General features: G+C 35.0%; 1 protein-coding gene across 1 annotated transcript in view; it reads right to left on the bottom strand.

Annotated features, from left to right (window-relative positions):
• Positions 1-13,210: 13,210 nt before the first annotated feature.
• Positions 13,211-16,371, bottom strand: part of GRM8 (glutamate receptor, metabotropic 8) — a 339,426-nt gene continuing 336,265 nt past the window's right edge. Inside the window, exon 10 of the mRNA XM_010003390.1 lies at positions 13,211-13,260. Coding sequence (XP_010001692.1) covers positions 13,211-13,260 — 50 coding nt within the window. The remainder of the gene's footprint in view (positions 13,261-16,371) is intronic.

Raw genomic sequence — 16,371 nt, forward strand, 5'->3', positions numbered from 1 at the left:
GGGAAAAAGCATAGTAGATTATATGCATATACATCCTCTAAGGTCAGTACTTCTCTTTTACCACTTACTGAATATCTGCTGGTTTGATTCTTCCCTTTTTTATTCTTCTTTAATGTGTTTATTATCCATTTAACTTAGAATGTATTGCTTCTTTTTTTCTTCTAATGCATTTTATTCAGATTGCTATGCACTTCTAACAATAAACGTGGCAACGCTACTGTAGCGATGAAAGTTTAACAAATGCAGAACCTATAACATTATAGTATGGACTCCTATCATGTAGATACAGGGAGAAAGTTTTCAAGAAAAGGACAAAAACTCATCAAGGAATTTGTCATCCCAAAAACCATTCCATATACACTAAATGAGTGGAAATAATGCCACAATTTGATTGAATTCCACTGATGAAATATAAAGGATCTTCTTAACAGCTTGGAAAGGCCAATGCAGTTGCTTCTTGGTCCTAATGGTTGAAGCAACATTAAGAACAGCCATGTATTTCAAGACAGAAATGTTACTACGAACAGAAAAATGATTCCCATTCAGAGGCATCCAGTCCACATACTGAAGTCCACTGCCCCTAACTTGCACTTTAATGCTATGTGTCTAGTTAAGAAAACTCCTATCATAAGTATCTTAAGTTTGCTATCTATTCAGTAGGAATTTATGAAGATTTCATAGTAAGATGCTAGTGTAAAAGAGTTCTCTGAGAGGAGGAAATAGAATCAAGATCATTTTGCCCATAACATGAAACTGTGTAGCCATTTAGGGTCATATCAACAACAGTGACGAGCAATTAACCAACACTTGAAATTTGCTAGCCAAATCTCTCCTACAATTTCACCTACAAATTTCTGTCAAAAGATTGTTCATGTAACCTGCTGATTTTGTCTGGGAGAGATTAAGGGGAAATAACAAAAGAAATTATGTGGTCCATATAATACCAAGAATTTTTTTGTATATGTAGTGTGTGGGGGAATATCAACTCTGTCCTGTGACAACTTTTGACATTTTCCGTTTTTCATCCACTTAGGACTCCCAGTCAGTGTATTTCAAGTGTTTTCAAAGAAAGAAAATTATATTCAGCTCAAGACCATCAGTAAGGTATTTCATTTAAGAAACTTTTTTTTCCTGGGTCCTCTAATAATTTCTGCACACAGACAAGCTAAGTGGATAGCCCTGTCACAGAATGAAGCCGATGTATGCCAACCACTTATTTCTTTTTTTTCTGTGAATTACACACACATGGAGCTTTCATAATTGAGTATGTCTAAATTGCAGGGTAGAGGTTTAACTAATAGTTTGTAGACTGGAGGAAAGGTTCCAAAACCAAGTAAAATCCCAGATTATCCTCAAAAAGTTAATAAAATTCGACACATTACAGAAGTGCTCAACAATTGCCTTTAAGGATGACTCATCAGTTGTGCTCCTCTAGATACACAGTATCTGTGAACTCAAGTACCTTCTTCAGATACTGCTGCTGAGATACAGATCAATGTTCTTGAACAGCTTGCAAATTCTTAAACACTAGTCAGAATATAATGTCCTGTTACATTATTCCACCCATGAACACCTTGGTCAAAAAGATAAATTATGTTGTATTTAAATGGATGAACAGCGCATGCTGCATTTGAAGCACCTCTTAAACTTCTCCTTCTAGACTGCATTTTGTAGAACAGATCACATGGATTTATGTTCTGCAGCCAGCTTCTGAGCATGCACATTTAACTTGATCCTTGCATAAAGAGAGGTGTCTGCCTGAAGTTGGCCTGCTTTACATGGATCCACTTCTACCCATGTCCTAGACTTCTGTTAGTGTCTGTCAGTGCTGTCACTAGCTGTCAAAAGTTTAAAGTTTGTAAATAAGGAGTAGAACTATCATAGGGGAAATGTGGTTATTTATTGTGATTTAAATATTAATCAGATTCAACACTATTTGAACTAAAATATGGAAATTCTCATTCACAAAATGCCAACCACCAGGTTGGCTTTCTTTTCTTTTCTTTTCTTTTCTTTTCTTTTCTTTTCTTTTCTTTTCTTTTCTTTTCTTTTCTTTTCTTTTCTTTTCTTTTCTTTTCTTTTCTTTTCTTTTTTTCTTTTCTTTTCTTTTCTTCTTTTCTTTTCTCTTTTCTGTTTTTCTTTTCTTTCTTTTCTTTTCTTTTCTTTTCTTTTCTTTTCTTTTCTTTTCTTTCTTTTCTTCTTTTCTTTTCTTTTCTTTTCTTTTCTTTTCTTTTCTTTTCTTTTCTTTTCTTTTCTTTTCTTTTCTTTTCTTTCTTTTCTTTTCTTTTCTTTTCTTTTCTTCTTTTCTTTTCTCTTTTCTTTTCTTTTCTTTTCTTTTCTTTTCTTTTCTTTTCTTTTCTTTTCTTTTCTTTTCTTTTCTTTTCTTTTCTGTTTTTCTTTTCTCTTTTCTTTTCTTTTCTTTTCTTTTCTTTTCTTTTCTTTTCTTTTCTTTTCTTTTCTTTTCTTTTCTTTTCTTTTCTTCTTTTCTCTTTTCTTTTCTTTTCTTTTCTTTTCTTTTCTTTTCTTTTCTTTTCTTTTCTTCTTTTCTCTTTTCTTTTCTTTTCTTTTCTTTTCTTTTCTTTTCTTTTCTTTTCTTTTCTTTTCTTTTATTTTCTTTTTTCTTTTCCTTTCCCTTTCCCTTTCCCTTTCCCTTTCCCTTTTCCTCTTTCTGTCTTTCTGAGATTCTGGCCCATTTTACTCAAAAGCCAATGTAGAATTTGCGATGCTGTTTATTGCATATCCAACTGGTATCAAATTCAGCTTTCAGTGGAAAACAGATATGATTTAAGACATTTTGGATCCTTCAAAAATTACCTGCTACCAGCCTCTTCAGTTCAGCATTTCCAAGTAACCATAAGTTCATCTATGGTAAAGTTAACTTCATAAACCCCTCCATGCAGTTGGAGGCTTTATCTATTGGAAATTTCACAGTCTAACTGAAAGAAATAGAACCCTCGATCTGTCACTTTCTGGGAAAAAACAGTAACATCTACATCCTGGGTTGGGATGTGTTAAAAGTTCCACGTTATGTAGATGTTTTCCTGATGAGTTGTGCAGCTTCCCCACACCAGGGAGTGGTGAGTCTCATTTGCACCAGTAGCACACTATGCCCTTGGCCCTGGCAGCTGGCAGCTCAACCCCACTGTACCAGGCAGGAAAGCTGACATTACACTTCTGCTTTCTAAAAAAGGCCTTGCTTTGATCCCTGACTTCATACCTTGTGGAAAATTCACCCAGAGGGGAAATAGCTCCAGTGATGCTTTCCTGCCATGAAAAACATCCTGCTGTCATTAGTACTGCTTGGGGAAAGCCTGGCTTTCAAGTGCAACCTCATCAAACATCAGTCAGGAGCTGCTGGGTGCCTTGGCACTAAGAGGTATGCAGCAGGATCCAGTGGTGGAAAATGTGCAAACACCTGCCTGGGACAGTACTACTTCCCTTAAATAGACACAAAGGATTCATTAAAAGAAAAGCTTTCTGCCTATGAACAATGGATCCTCTTTGTTCTTGAAAGCAAAGCAGGATGTGTTTTAAGGAGGGTTTTTACAGAAGGGTCAAGAACATGGTTCTTTCAAGAAAAAAAAAAAAAACAACAACAAAACAAACCTGGAGGAAGTCATAGTACCATTCTAGAGACTTTAAGTAGGCATAGCACCACTCTGTATAGAACAAACAGAGACCTGGTGTGATCAGTTTTTTGAGAGCATATTACCCATACTGTCTGTTTTCTATTTTCTTGGAAAAGCAATATACATAACTAGAAAATGCACTGAATACTCAGACTTCCTGAGAAAATAAATGGTTCTTTTATTTCACCTGTAATATTTATGTTAGTTTTGCCAGTGTTGTTGTTTCTCTTTTCTGGTTTTATATGTGATCTGTTTCTTGAAATAGCAGTTCATTTTTCTTAAGAAACAGGTTTTGAAACATAATCATTTGAAACCATCTCTAGAACACACTTTCAAGGCACCTGTCTAAAACTTTCAGTGTTTTAGGTAATAATTTATAAAGTGTCATCAGTCTGGCATTTGAAATAATCACATTTTTGTTATTTTATCTTGCAAACTGTGCACTTCATAGCTGCCATACCCTGAAATTCATATAAACTAATCTTTCTGTCATTCCTTGTTCAGTGTCACACTGGAAACTGTGGGAACAGATGAAAAACCTCACAAGAAATGATGAAATCTATATATCAAAATGATTGCTACTTGTTCTGCATTTTCAGTTAAGTGTATGAACTATAGAAATGAAGAAATAAACAGCATATTGTTTTTAGAAATGTCTGTCACTTGAGATGAAAAACTGCAGAGAGGTGGGGCAGAATATATGTATACAGTTGCATTTACAACTCTGTATCATCTCTAAATTATGCACACACTGAACAGAACTGCACATTTGAGTTAAACACACCAGGCAAACAGCATCGAGATTTACTCTTTACAGTTTGCAATATGTGAGATATGTAAAGAAATAGATAGGGAAATAGAATATGCTTAGATTTATCTCCTATGAAGATTTCATATTCTTGTAACATGCAAGTGTCCAAGAGTTTGGCAGTTCAATATATCATATGCATCTGCACCATACATTTTCACCTGTGCACTCTGTCTTGCTTTATCTTTATGAGATTTTCTTAAAATTATATTTAAAATTAAATAAAAATAATACGGGTAGCATTCAAAGGCTAATTCAATTGTTGAGTTTTTATAAGAAAAAAGTATGTCACTGAGTCAGACTCCCAGCAGCAGCCTGTGGAAATTGTCTTTAGATATAATTCTTCATTTGCTCTGAAGAGTTTTCTGGAGGGTTTTTTTGTTACGTTTCTTTAACCTATTTTAAGAATTGTTCCTCATATTTGACTGTTGTTTCATGGATGTATTCCATCAAAATGTTTCCTTCCATGTTACCAAAAAAATCTCCAAAAGAAATACAACAGACTACCAGAAGCTGTACTGAAGAAAAATGGTGATCACTCATAAATCAAAATGTATCTATTGCAAAGTTCATCAACATTCTAGCAAGACTAGGAAAATGAAAATTTGTAAAAGAAATCAAATAGTTTATTTTCTGAAATATTATACTTATTAAATATTGACAGTCGATCACAAAGACAGTAAAGACACTGCAGCTAACTTAGGAAGTAGAGTAACCTCCTAGAAATGGAATATATGCTGTATCAGGTAAACAGGAAGTAATAAGGCCTTGAAATTCACATTGCATATAGTGATCTTTAATGGCATTGCTCTTGCAGAAAAAATGTTCAGAACAACATTAAACTTTGGGTTATCATTTCTTCAAAGACTCTGCAAGGTATGTTTGCATGAACAAAGAACTGACTTTGGCAAAGCATTTTATGTTTTGCTTGCTTTTGGATCAGGATGAAGTTTGTACACTCCAGGTGTTGTAGATATTACATGACGGGGTGAACAAGACACTCTGTAATGCTTGTATTGGCCATTGTGTGTGCTTCTCAGTGTGTGTTTTTTCTACATCTCACCAATAAAGAAAAAAACCCACCACCTTCTACCAGAGAGCAATTAAAGCTATCAGACATACTCAGCTAATGCATAGAATCGTAGAATGGTTTGGGTTGGAAGGGACCTTAAAGATCATCTAGATTCAACCTCCCTGCATTAGCAGGGACACATCCCACTACACATATTTAATACACTGATGAGCTGGAAATATAGACATATTTTTGTTAAATATAGCATGTTTCACAAAATAACAAATTTATGTGAGAAAATTTCAACTTAACAGGGAAACTTTTCTCATATTTTGGAAAGTAAGTTTCAGTTCCCTCTAAAACTGGGATCTGATGGGCCAGAAAGGCTCCAGAGATTTTCTGAAATCCCCGCAAAGAATTAATCTTTGACAAAAGAGAATAAGCTCAAAGACAGGTGCTATATTAATGGATATGTTGCAACCTTTGATCCCAGTCTACACTTTGTAAATAAAATGCTAAAATATTTGTATATGCAAGTCTTTACAGAAGTTGTGTATATTCCTTGGACACCATAATAAAACTTTCATGAATTTCAAAGAAAAATGAGTCTATGATCTTATTTTCTATCTCATCCAGCATTAATTCTCATCGATTATTTTGTCATGTTTGCTCGCTGCTGTTCTGTGGAGTATGTAAGATTAACACATACTCTGGGGATAGTGTGTGCCCTTGACAGAGGTCAGCACAGGCTCTTTGGAGATGACATAGTTCTTTGACAGTGGAACTTGGCAACTTTTTCTGCTGCTTCCAGTCCTGTATTAAATATTGTCATTCTGCCACTGCAGAATTTTTCTTTCATGTCTGTACTCCTCTGCATGTCATATTGCTTCATTTCTACTGAGAGACAAGTCATTTGTGTAATACAAACAAAAGCTTTGTTTGCCATTCAGGATATTGTGCATCTTACTGCACTTAGAACATTATTTTAGCTCTGGGGGACACTGCTGTATTCTCTTCTCTTCCCTGCTCCTGTACCATTAAAAATAGTAAGTTCCTTGGAGCCAACCCCCTGCTGTCAAACTATAATGCCAAACAAGAAAAACTATTGCTCTCCGTTAGTTTAGTGTTTCAATGTGATGGAAGAATTTACAGAGTTATCAACATTCATGAAATGTACAAAGGATTCTACAGTGACCTTTTACATTGAGACTTTGAAAATCCTCATAAGACTATTACTAAAACAACTTCAACGCAAGTCTAATTTGTAGTTAATTTCCTGAAAAAAAAAAAAATAGTACTAATTTCAAATTTGTTTTAGGTTGTCATAACCAAAATTCTTCAAGCTGTATATATCTTTCACACCAGCCAACTTTTTTTCATTGCATAGATGCAACAGATTATTTCCACCAAATGTGTTTTGCAATTCTCATGATTTTACTGAAAATTTAACCGAGGTGAGAAACTAAAAGAAGATAACACAAATTACATATATTCAGAAGTATAGGATGCAGTCCATAGTTAAGAACTATTCCTTCTTGTATTTGCTGCATGCCATTAATCACAAACATTTATTTGTCCAGGAAACATAACAAGGATTGGTGATACATGTACTTCTGAAATTTGGGAAGAAAGACAAGAAGAACTGACTTCTTGCTGAAAAAAAGACCATTTCATAATTAGATTGCAGGAGATAATCATCCACAGAAATGAAAAATGCATATATAATATTAAATGGTGTTTTCTGGATGCAAACAATTGCAGTACAAGTATTAAAGTTGTCATTAGATTACCTACCCTCAACACTGGAAAAAGTAACACCTACTCCTTCTGTTACTGAATTTTGCTCTTTAAAATGTAACTGGAATATACAGATCCATACATAATTTCTTTATTATACCAGAAGGCACATAAGCTGTTTGAAAGCACAGTGATAATTTATAATTTTATTTGATGGCTGGTGTCATGGTCAAATATTCAAGATAATTCATGTCCATTTTCAAACCAAAACATTACAAAAGAATGCTGCAAGAGAGACATTTTCTCTATCTATCCACCATGCTGTCTTGTGCTTTCACATTCTGCCTTTAATAGGCACATAACTGAAAAACTTGTATTCAAATACAGTACATTTACAAATGGGATTTGCTAGGAATGTTTTCTTTCTTTCCTTGCTTACTAATAAAAATTATCTATTCCTTGGAAGAGAGATACTACTATTAGTTAAAAGCCCTGCTGTGGAAGTTGCTATGTACGCATTGCTCAAAAAGGGGATTTTTGACAAAGTGTCCCATTACTCTTTCTATAGAATAGTTTAAGTACTGTCTGTAAATTCAATTTATTTTTCCAGTTCATTGACCTGATACATAGAGTCATTCAGATCTCATTGTATCTATCCTGCAGTCATAAAACAATATTACAGACTTGCTCCTGATCTTAGTAAACAAAACTGTGTGTTCTGGTGGAGCTGCTTCAACATATTCAATCATAAAACACTATTAATAGCAATTTTAAAACAGTAGTCTGCTTCTCCATGATTGCAACTACACCCTAAATTTGTACACTAAAGTTTTTTTACAATTTTAGATGAAAAAAATTGTTACTCTGCCTACACAAAAGTTTAGCTATTACATTTCAAGATATCAGCTACTGAGTTATTTTAAAATCTGTCTGAAAATACTTGAGGCAAACCCCTTATTTGAAAACCTTGGAAAATAACATTTTCAGATGCCGTTTCACTAATATGAATAAGTCATACCCTGCAGTTTTTTATGAGCCTAATACTTCCTTCTCTGTGCTTCTAGCAAACATCTTTTGGTGTTGCCACTGGGACCTCATTAATAACAATGGTAGTTTCTCCTGGACAAAATTAGATTTAAGTGTATTTTGACATTGTGCATTGTCCATCTAAGTTCATTGCATGGTTTCAGGTTATGGTCTAGACTAGAAATAAGTAGATTCATCCAGTCCCTTTGGGTGGTTCTAAGTAAGTCTATTAAAAGACTCCTGTAAATGCCAGTTGGCTTTGGATCAAATCTTTAGCTTACAGTCTATCTTTGAGTATATCTGTGGAAATGCATGGTTGATAGGAGAGAGTAAATCTTGCCAATGTATACTAAAACAAGTATGCACTAGTTTTATAGATTGGGACAGCTTCTCTATAGGGAGATAGATCTCACCATGTCACCTGTCTGCAAGCTAGAGACACCAGTCCAGTCTGTATGCATTTTAATATTTCTAGAATTAACTGCTCACCTTTGTGAAGCAAGGCAATGACAGTTTGCAGAACTAAAGTTGCCAGTCAGCTCAAGACCTTCACCTATTCTTGTTTATAAATGGAAAGCGCTGAGATCAATACCATTTTAGGTACTAAGACATTTAATGTCAATCAGTCATAAAGGGAGTAATTTCTCATGATTTATCTAAAGATTTCACTATTTGGTTCTTTCTCCCTCAACAATCATCTCTTTTCGATCAGGTTAAAATGTTCTTCTCTAGCTCTACTTGTTGCATACTTTCAGATATCAGCAAAAACTAGACGATTTAAAGACTGCCCTGTGACTTAGTTTCAGGCCAATACAAAATCTGCCTTAGCAGTTCCAAAACATTGCTTAATTTGTAAAACCTAATTTGCACAGGATTTTTATAAATAGGTGAGTGATTCATACACTAGAAATACTTGTATGCTTTGAGCATTTTAAGGTTTATAATTATCAGTTTTAAAAAAATAAAAAAATAATAAGTACCATAGCTTTCAGTGATAGCCATTTATTAAAAGTAAATAGTTTAAAAGCTGTAGTTTAATTTAATGATAAATCATCCGATACCTGATCTCAAATCTGTGAATTGAAGGTAAGATATTCATTAATGTTTTTACATTAGGACCATAGGCCCTCAAAATATACTTTGAAGGGAAGAGAGTTAAAAGTTATGTGAGAATGGATACTAAACATTTATGTTTTTGTATGATTCTGTTCTATAATGTCACCTTTATGTTTCTAATTTTATTGTACATCACCAGAACATACTGTATTATGATCACTGGCCAAATCTTAATTTTTATATTGTTCCCATTGCTTCATTACATCTGCCTCAGGACTTAATTCTGTAAGCTTTTAATTTTAACTTACCTAAATAATTATGTTTTTCCGTTTACATTCTTTTGCATATACACTAAGACAATGCATGCCAAGCTTCAACCTGCAGAACCTTTACAAGCGTTAGGTAATATAATTCATAATGGTAATGATAGTGGCTTAACTTTAGCTTCACAAATGGCAGTGCCGTAAGATAAAGAACAAAACAAGGTCGAAACAGAGGCTGTTAAAACAAAACAAAACAACAAAAAACCCCAACATCCAAACAAACCCAAAGCAACAAAATAAACCTAAAAAAATCCCACAACAAAGAGTGAGCTTTCTGTATAGAAACATTAAGTGACGACTATTCAATAGACAGAGAATAAACTAAAGCTGCATGAGTATCTGGAGGCACAATAATAACAGACTGTGCAGGGATTTATCTTCTTATTGTTGACTGAATTCTGCTAATCTTATAATTAAAATGCAGCTTGTACTAAAAAAAGTAAAGAGGAATGGAAGAAATTTTTCTCAAGTTCATCCTTTTTTATAATTATGTTGTAAAATTATAGCAATTTTTAATTCAACTGCATTATACAATTCTATGGTTCTTTCTTTATGGCAATTATTATTTTTTAATTTTTTTTTTAGGAAGTTCATTTTTATTCTAATAGCTCAGTTGGAGAAGAAAGCCCCAATAAGATGAGAAGGCAATCACTCAATCTAATTAGAATCAATAACTGAAAAATATTTACTTCCTCTATATAAACAGTTTGTGTTCAATGATAATGCTGCAAAGGACTTGGTTAGAGGCTGTAGACTACAGTCTCTTCATCACTAATCCCCCAAGTAGGGCTCAGGTGGGGTCACAAAATTTAGATCACCTAACTTTGTAGAACTGATGCATAATCTGTTGTGCAAATGGCACTTAAAGCCACCTGAAGAAACAGTCCTGGATGCAGAACTCACAGATCAGGTAACTAGAAAGAAGTTTTTTGAACTGATGCTGTCTGAAAAGGAGAAATTCTAAGATGTGAAGAACCAATTCAAAATTTCATTCAGAAATAAAATACATTGTTCTTCCTTAGTTCTAGGGGGATACAAGAGATGAATGTGCTTCTGAACACCGTTACAGGGAATAGATATGCACCACTCTATGCAAATGCATAAACTGCACATAACTGCTAGAAGGGAGACCTGTAGACCAGTGCTATTCTGTTGCATTTTGAAAATTCCCAGTTAATTCCAAAATTCACACTTCTCATCTTTTACCTGATGAGATAAATTAAATAATACTAATACCAGCGAGACTCATTGGCTTAATACATTTCATGTTTCACAAAGAATGACACAGAAAAGCACTAATGGAATTTGCATTCCAGTTTACCCGACTGTTGAACAAAAATAAAAGGGTATATTGGTCAAAATAAATCAGTTCAGAACACCTTTTTTGTACTACTGTGAAGCTCGAAGATATTCATATATCATACACTAATCTTGATGTGCATATAAAATATATTTATCTATATATGAAATGTGCTTTAAAGACGACTCCTATGTACTGCTTTTTCAAATGCATATGTCATGCTTATGCTATTATGTGGAGATACTACAGAGAAAAATATTTGAAACTTTTTTTGTTGTGGATTGAAAATGAAACTCTTCAAAGGTTTCTTGAAAAGAAATTGTGCCAAAACATTGTTTTTTAGATAAAAGAGAGTCTCTCCCTTTCTCTCTTAGGAAATACACTCCAAATGTGGAAATCTGTCTTGTTAAAACACTGACATAATCAAACAGTTTTCACAAAACCCTACATTTTTTGTGAAATATTACCTAGCAAAACAGAACTAAAAGAGTTTTAATATTTTTTTTTCCTTTAGGTCTCATTGCATTAGGTGCATTACTCATATACTTAAAATTAAGCATATATTGGTTTATAGGTTTGGGATTAATCTGCTTGTAAAGTGGTCAAAAAAGGACTTTTCACACAATCTATCACACATACCAAACACACAATACCACATTATGCCAAAGCAATAACTGGTAAAAGAATCCCCTTCAGTCATTAAAATCCTGGGGAAATATTTTGAAAATAGCACTTCACTGTCATGGAGTTTGCGGACTGTGCTGGAGTCTAAATCTTGATATTCTAAAAGAGATTAATTTCAGATACTTCAACTTTCGTTCATGCAATTTAGGACCCAGCACAGCTTCTTTAAGATGTTACAAAAATATAGCTCCTTTACAGAAAAAAAGCACAAGGAGCCATCCAGGCTAATTCAGGACAAATAACATTTAATAACAAACTGATTCTGAAGACCATTTGACTTGAAGAAAGGTAAATAGTGTGTGGAGTGAAAAAGTCTTAAAGAACATTGCAGATATATTAACAAAACAGAAAGTCCCTAACCGTCTTTTAAAAATTTCTTTGGAGAGCTTTATTCACATGGTAGATATCTAGATGAGTTACTCTTTGCATAATTATTTCTAATGCACAAACAATAATTTGACATGGGAGTTAGAAGATGTGAAAGTTGTAGATGTGCACCTGTTGCTTTGATTTTTAAGTGTTAATAAGGCAATAGCACATATAGCCACCACGTTACTGTTTTCCAAATTCTCCATTGATTTCTCTTCTGTTATTTCAAAGTCACTTTTATTGAGATAAGCATCTGCTACATTCCCCTGTCAAAGACAGGATACTAGGCTGAATAGACTTTCACCTTAATCCAGTCTAGCTGTCATAGTCTTACAAACTGTAAGTTCCAGAAATGAAAAGGAACAAAAATATTAGTGGAGGTTCAAAAATATACTACAATCATACAAAATAATTGCCATCAGGACTCCTTCACTTTACAAACATATAAAATGCACTTACTTTGAGGGTGAGAAGAGGGAAAAAATCCTTCCATTAGAAAATATAGTCACAAAGCTTTAAACAAATATATTCACACACTGCAGAATACACACACACACATGCATGCAGGCATGCACTTACATACACGCACACGTGCGCGCACACACACACATGCTTAGAGTTTACACTGCATTCTTCTGATGCCATGATTATTATTTTATTTGTACACCCACCTTTACTGCACATTCTAAACATAGACAACAGTGTAAGGACTTTTTCCTTAAAACTGCAACAAAACAAGTCTCAACATTTGCAAAACATTCCTTTATTATTAGAAATAAATTGTTTTGTATAAAAATTAGCATGCGTTGACCATTGCATTTATTTTAGCATAACCCAGGACTTAATTCAGTCAGCCGTCACAAGAAACAAATTCACCTTCTTTTACTAGTTGAACAATGTAGGACAGGAAAGGAAATTGTCACAATCACAAAAAAGTACTTACAAATATAACATCAGACATGATTTATTTCAACAGCTTTTTTTTTTTTTTCTTCACAAGCTAACATTTGTTTTCCTTTTGTGATTTAATTCCTTTTGTGAGTGAACAGTTCAGAAGCTTGTCACTGCCTCTGTATTTTAAAATCGGAATTTTCCTTCCCCTGTCTATGTTTGCCTTTTGCCTCTTGTTTAATCCTTGTCCTTTAGGAGACTGACTATTGATTTGAATGTAGTCTACTGATATTTCCAAGACTGAATTCTGGTGGTAATAATGCCTGTGATCGCAAGATCCCCTCCTGCAGGTCTTCCAGTGAATGTCATCCCTGCTCAGTTTGCCTGATTGCTGTAACTGACATAAGTTGGTTTTGTAGAGGAGGCTGTAAAGCAAAACAAAAACAAAACAAACAAACAAACAAAAAACAAACAAAGAAAACCAAAAACAAAAAAGAAAACAAAGTTCAGGATTTTTAGAATCAAGAGAGGAAAAACAAAACATATTTATCATTTGAACTCAGACAGTTTCCAATTAATATTTTTTCCAAATAACATGGCCAATGTTCACATAAAAAACCTAAGTTCTAGTATGTATATAAGCAGTGAGTAAGGTGGATCTCAAGTTCTGTGATCTTTATGATAATGTATTTTGGTTATGACTTGGAGTCAAGAAGAGGTCAAGGGAGAGGAACAATGATAAGTGGTTTTAGCATATCCCTAACAGAATTTCAGCATACAACTTATCTGGTATTATTTTTGTTGATTTCTGTATAGATTTTATTATTATTATTTAAATTTAGATATTGAATTTTTCTCTCTTGCCTATGGGTTGAAGACAATTTTGCAGCTAGTGGTGGGTAGTCCATCTAGAAGGAGGGTTATGCTTCTTGAAAGAAGCAAAGCCTGACATGGGAAAAATCTCTCCAAGTTAGCAAAATTGAGTAGCTAGTGCCTACAGCACATATTCTCTGGAGAGCCTTCAGACACAAAGAATTTGCCTATAAGTTAGCTGGCAGAAACACTTCTAAGAGCCTAGGCAGTATTTTAGAGCAGCCATGCTATTATGGTCTCATGTTTATCGTAGCTGATCATTTCTTCCTTTGAAAAAGGCTGATACTCCTTGTTTAAAATGAGGTAATATGTTAAGGAAAATACTTTCATTATTGTAAAAGTGAACAACTGTGAATCTTATATGGAAGTTTGTGTCAGCTTTTAGCCATTATATCTTATTCCTTTTGATGACAAAATATTGTCCAAGACTCCACTGTTGTGTTCATGTTCAGTCTTGAGAAAAGAAGGCTTTTGGGAGACCTTACTACCATGTTCCAGTACTTCAAGGGTAGCTATCAAGAAGATGGAGACTCCTTATTTACAAGGAGTCATGTGGAAAAGACAATGGGTAATGGGCAAAAGTTGCTCCTGGCAAGACTCCAATTAGACACGAGGTAAATTTTTCACTATGAGGACAGTCAAATATTGGAACAGTCTCCCAAGGAAAGTGGTAGATTCCCTCACATTGGACAGTTTTCAGTCTCAGCTTGACAGGGTGCTGAACCATCTCATATAAACTATAGTGGTACCTAGAAAGGTTGGATCAGATGATCCTTGAGGTCACTTCCAACTGTCATTCTATGATTCTATGATTTAAGGGAAGAGGGAAGTGGTGACATCACGTCTCACAGGCAGCTCCCTACATTAAAAATATTTGGGTTCATGGCAAATCAGACTGCTGGGGGACTGAGACTCATTTTTCCCTCTACAATAAGTTCTATGTCACACTGCAGAAAGAGGAATTTTTCTTCCCAAATATGTTTTATATTCTGTCTGCTACACACATGTTCTGCTTATCATAGTGAAGACTGCAGCTGGCAGGATTAAAATAATTTGATGGCACAAAAGTTATCTGGTCTATAGACTCAAAGATTTTAATTCCATTCTACTTTCCCTCCTTTCCTCCCTCCTTTTCCTTCTTCCCTCCCTTCCTCCATAGACAGACAGACAGACAGACAGACAGATAGATCTATAGATAGATAGATAGATAGATAGATAGATAGATAGATAGATAGATAGATAGATAGATAGATAGATGGATGATAGGAAAAGTATTCCTTACATTAACTCCAAAAATCCAGTGCAACAATCCAAATATTTGGGAAGAACAGACTACAGAAACGAAGAAATGACAGTTTCTCTCTCTTGCACCACAGATTAAAATAAATCACTAAAATTGCTGCAAATTAATACTAGATAGTAAAAATAATTGAATTTACTGCTTGCTTTTTCGTCAAGGTTTTTTTTTTTTTGGGGGGTGGGGTGGGGGGGCGGTTCTGAGAAATTTGATTCTAATATTGCATTTGCCTTTTTGTAAGGCACAACAGAACCAGATCATTATGATTCACAAATCACTGTAATTTCTTTTTTCCCCTAAGAATGCATACATTAGAATGAATAACCAAAAGGAATCTGGAAAACTTAATACTTCCTATTTCCACTTGCACAGGTAGCTCCAATACCTTGTGACTGGAAGAGCTAATTAATGAAAGAATTGCTTGTGGCACTCTAAGCAAGTCTTTCACATAATCAATCACAGTATTCCAGCGCTGACATAAAATAGCTTTATTTGCACATCTTGGGAAACTTGAAGCAAATATAGTCTCATTTACATCTTTCAGATGGGATGTACTGCTCCCATCTGAACTCTCCCAAGCTCCCACATCTGGATTTCTGAGAGGTTTCTATTTTTCCTTTGGCCTGTCAACTTCCTTCTGAAAATAATACAGCACTGCTGAAATGGCACTGAGTTCCTTAGAGCATGAAAGGATTTTGTTCCTAGGTAAGAAATAACAAATAAATGCACATCCGAAAACTCTGCACACTGGGAACATAAGGGCGGAATGGAGCAGAGGGTTTTTTTCCCCCTCACCCTGAAAACAGGCTCAAATATGTGATCAGGTTGAACAACCTTACCACATTACCCTGTGTCAGTTGACTTTCCATGTGTATGTTCTTAGCCCACAGCGATGCAACATAATCAGGTTAACTACAACTCAGTAAGCTGAATTATGTGATGACATTTGCAAGAAGCTCAAAATACAAAAATAAATAGGTCCTACACCTCAGATGATTTAGAGGAACCTGTTAATTTGCTTTATATTTGTGAAGGACCAGGTATTTCCTTACACGAACATGAAATGTCCTTTGAGTCAGCCGACAAAACTGACTTAAAACGGTGTCTCCACACGGCAGGAAACCCCCTCTGTGTGTATGGGGGGGGGGGGCAGCTGCTGCGGGGGAGGAGCCGTGGCCGGAAGCAGGGGCAGGACTAGGTCCCGTCTGATTGGCTGAAAAGCCCGGAAATGCAAAACTGGTGCCGAAGAACCCCATGAGAGAGGCAGCGCGGCACGCCCCTCTCTCTCTCTCTCTCTCTCGCTCTCTCCTCGTGTGTGCGAGGCGGGCGTCTACACCCGCAGCCTGCCCCCGCCCTTGTTCCCGCC

Source organism: Chaetura pelagica, unplaced genomic scaffold, assembly GCF_000747805.2.
Source record: "Chaetura pelagica isolate M959 unplaced genomic scaffold, ChaPel_1.0 scaffold57, whole genome shotgun sequence".
In the NCBI taxonomy this organism is placed as follows: Eukaryota; Metazoa; Chordata; class Aves; order Apodiformes; family Apodidae; genus Chaetura; species Chaetura pelagica.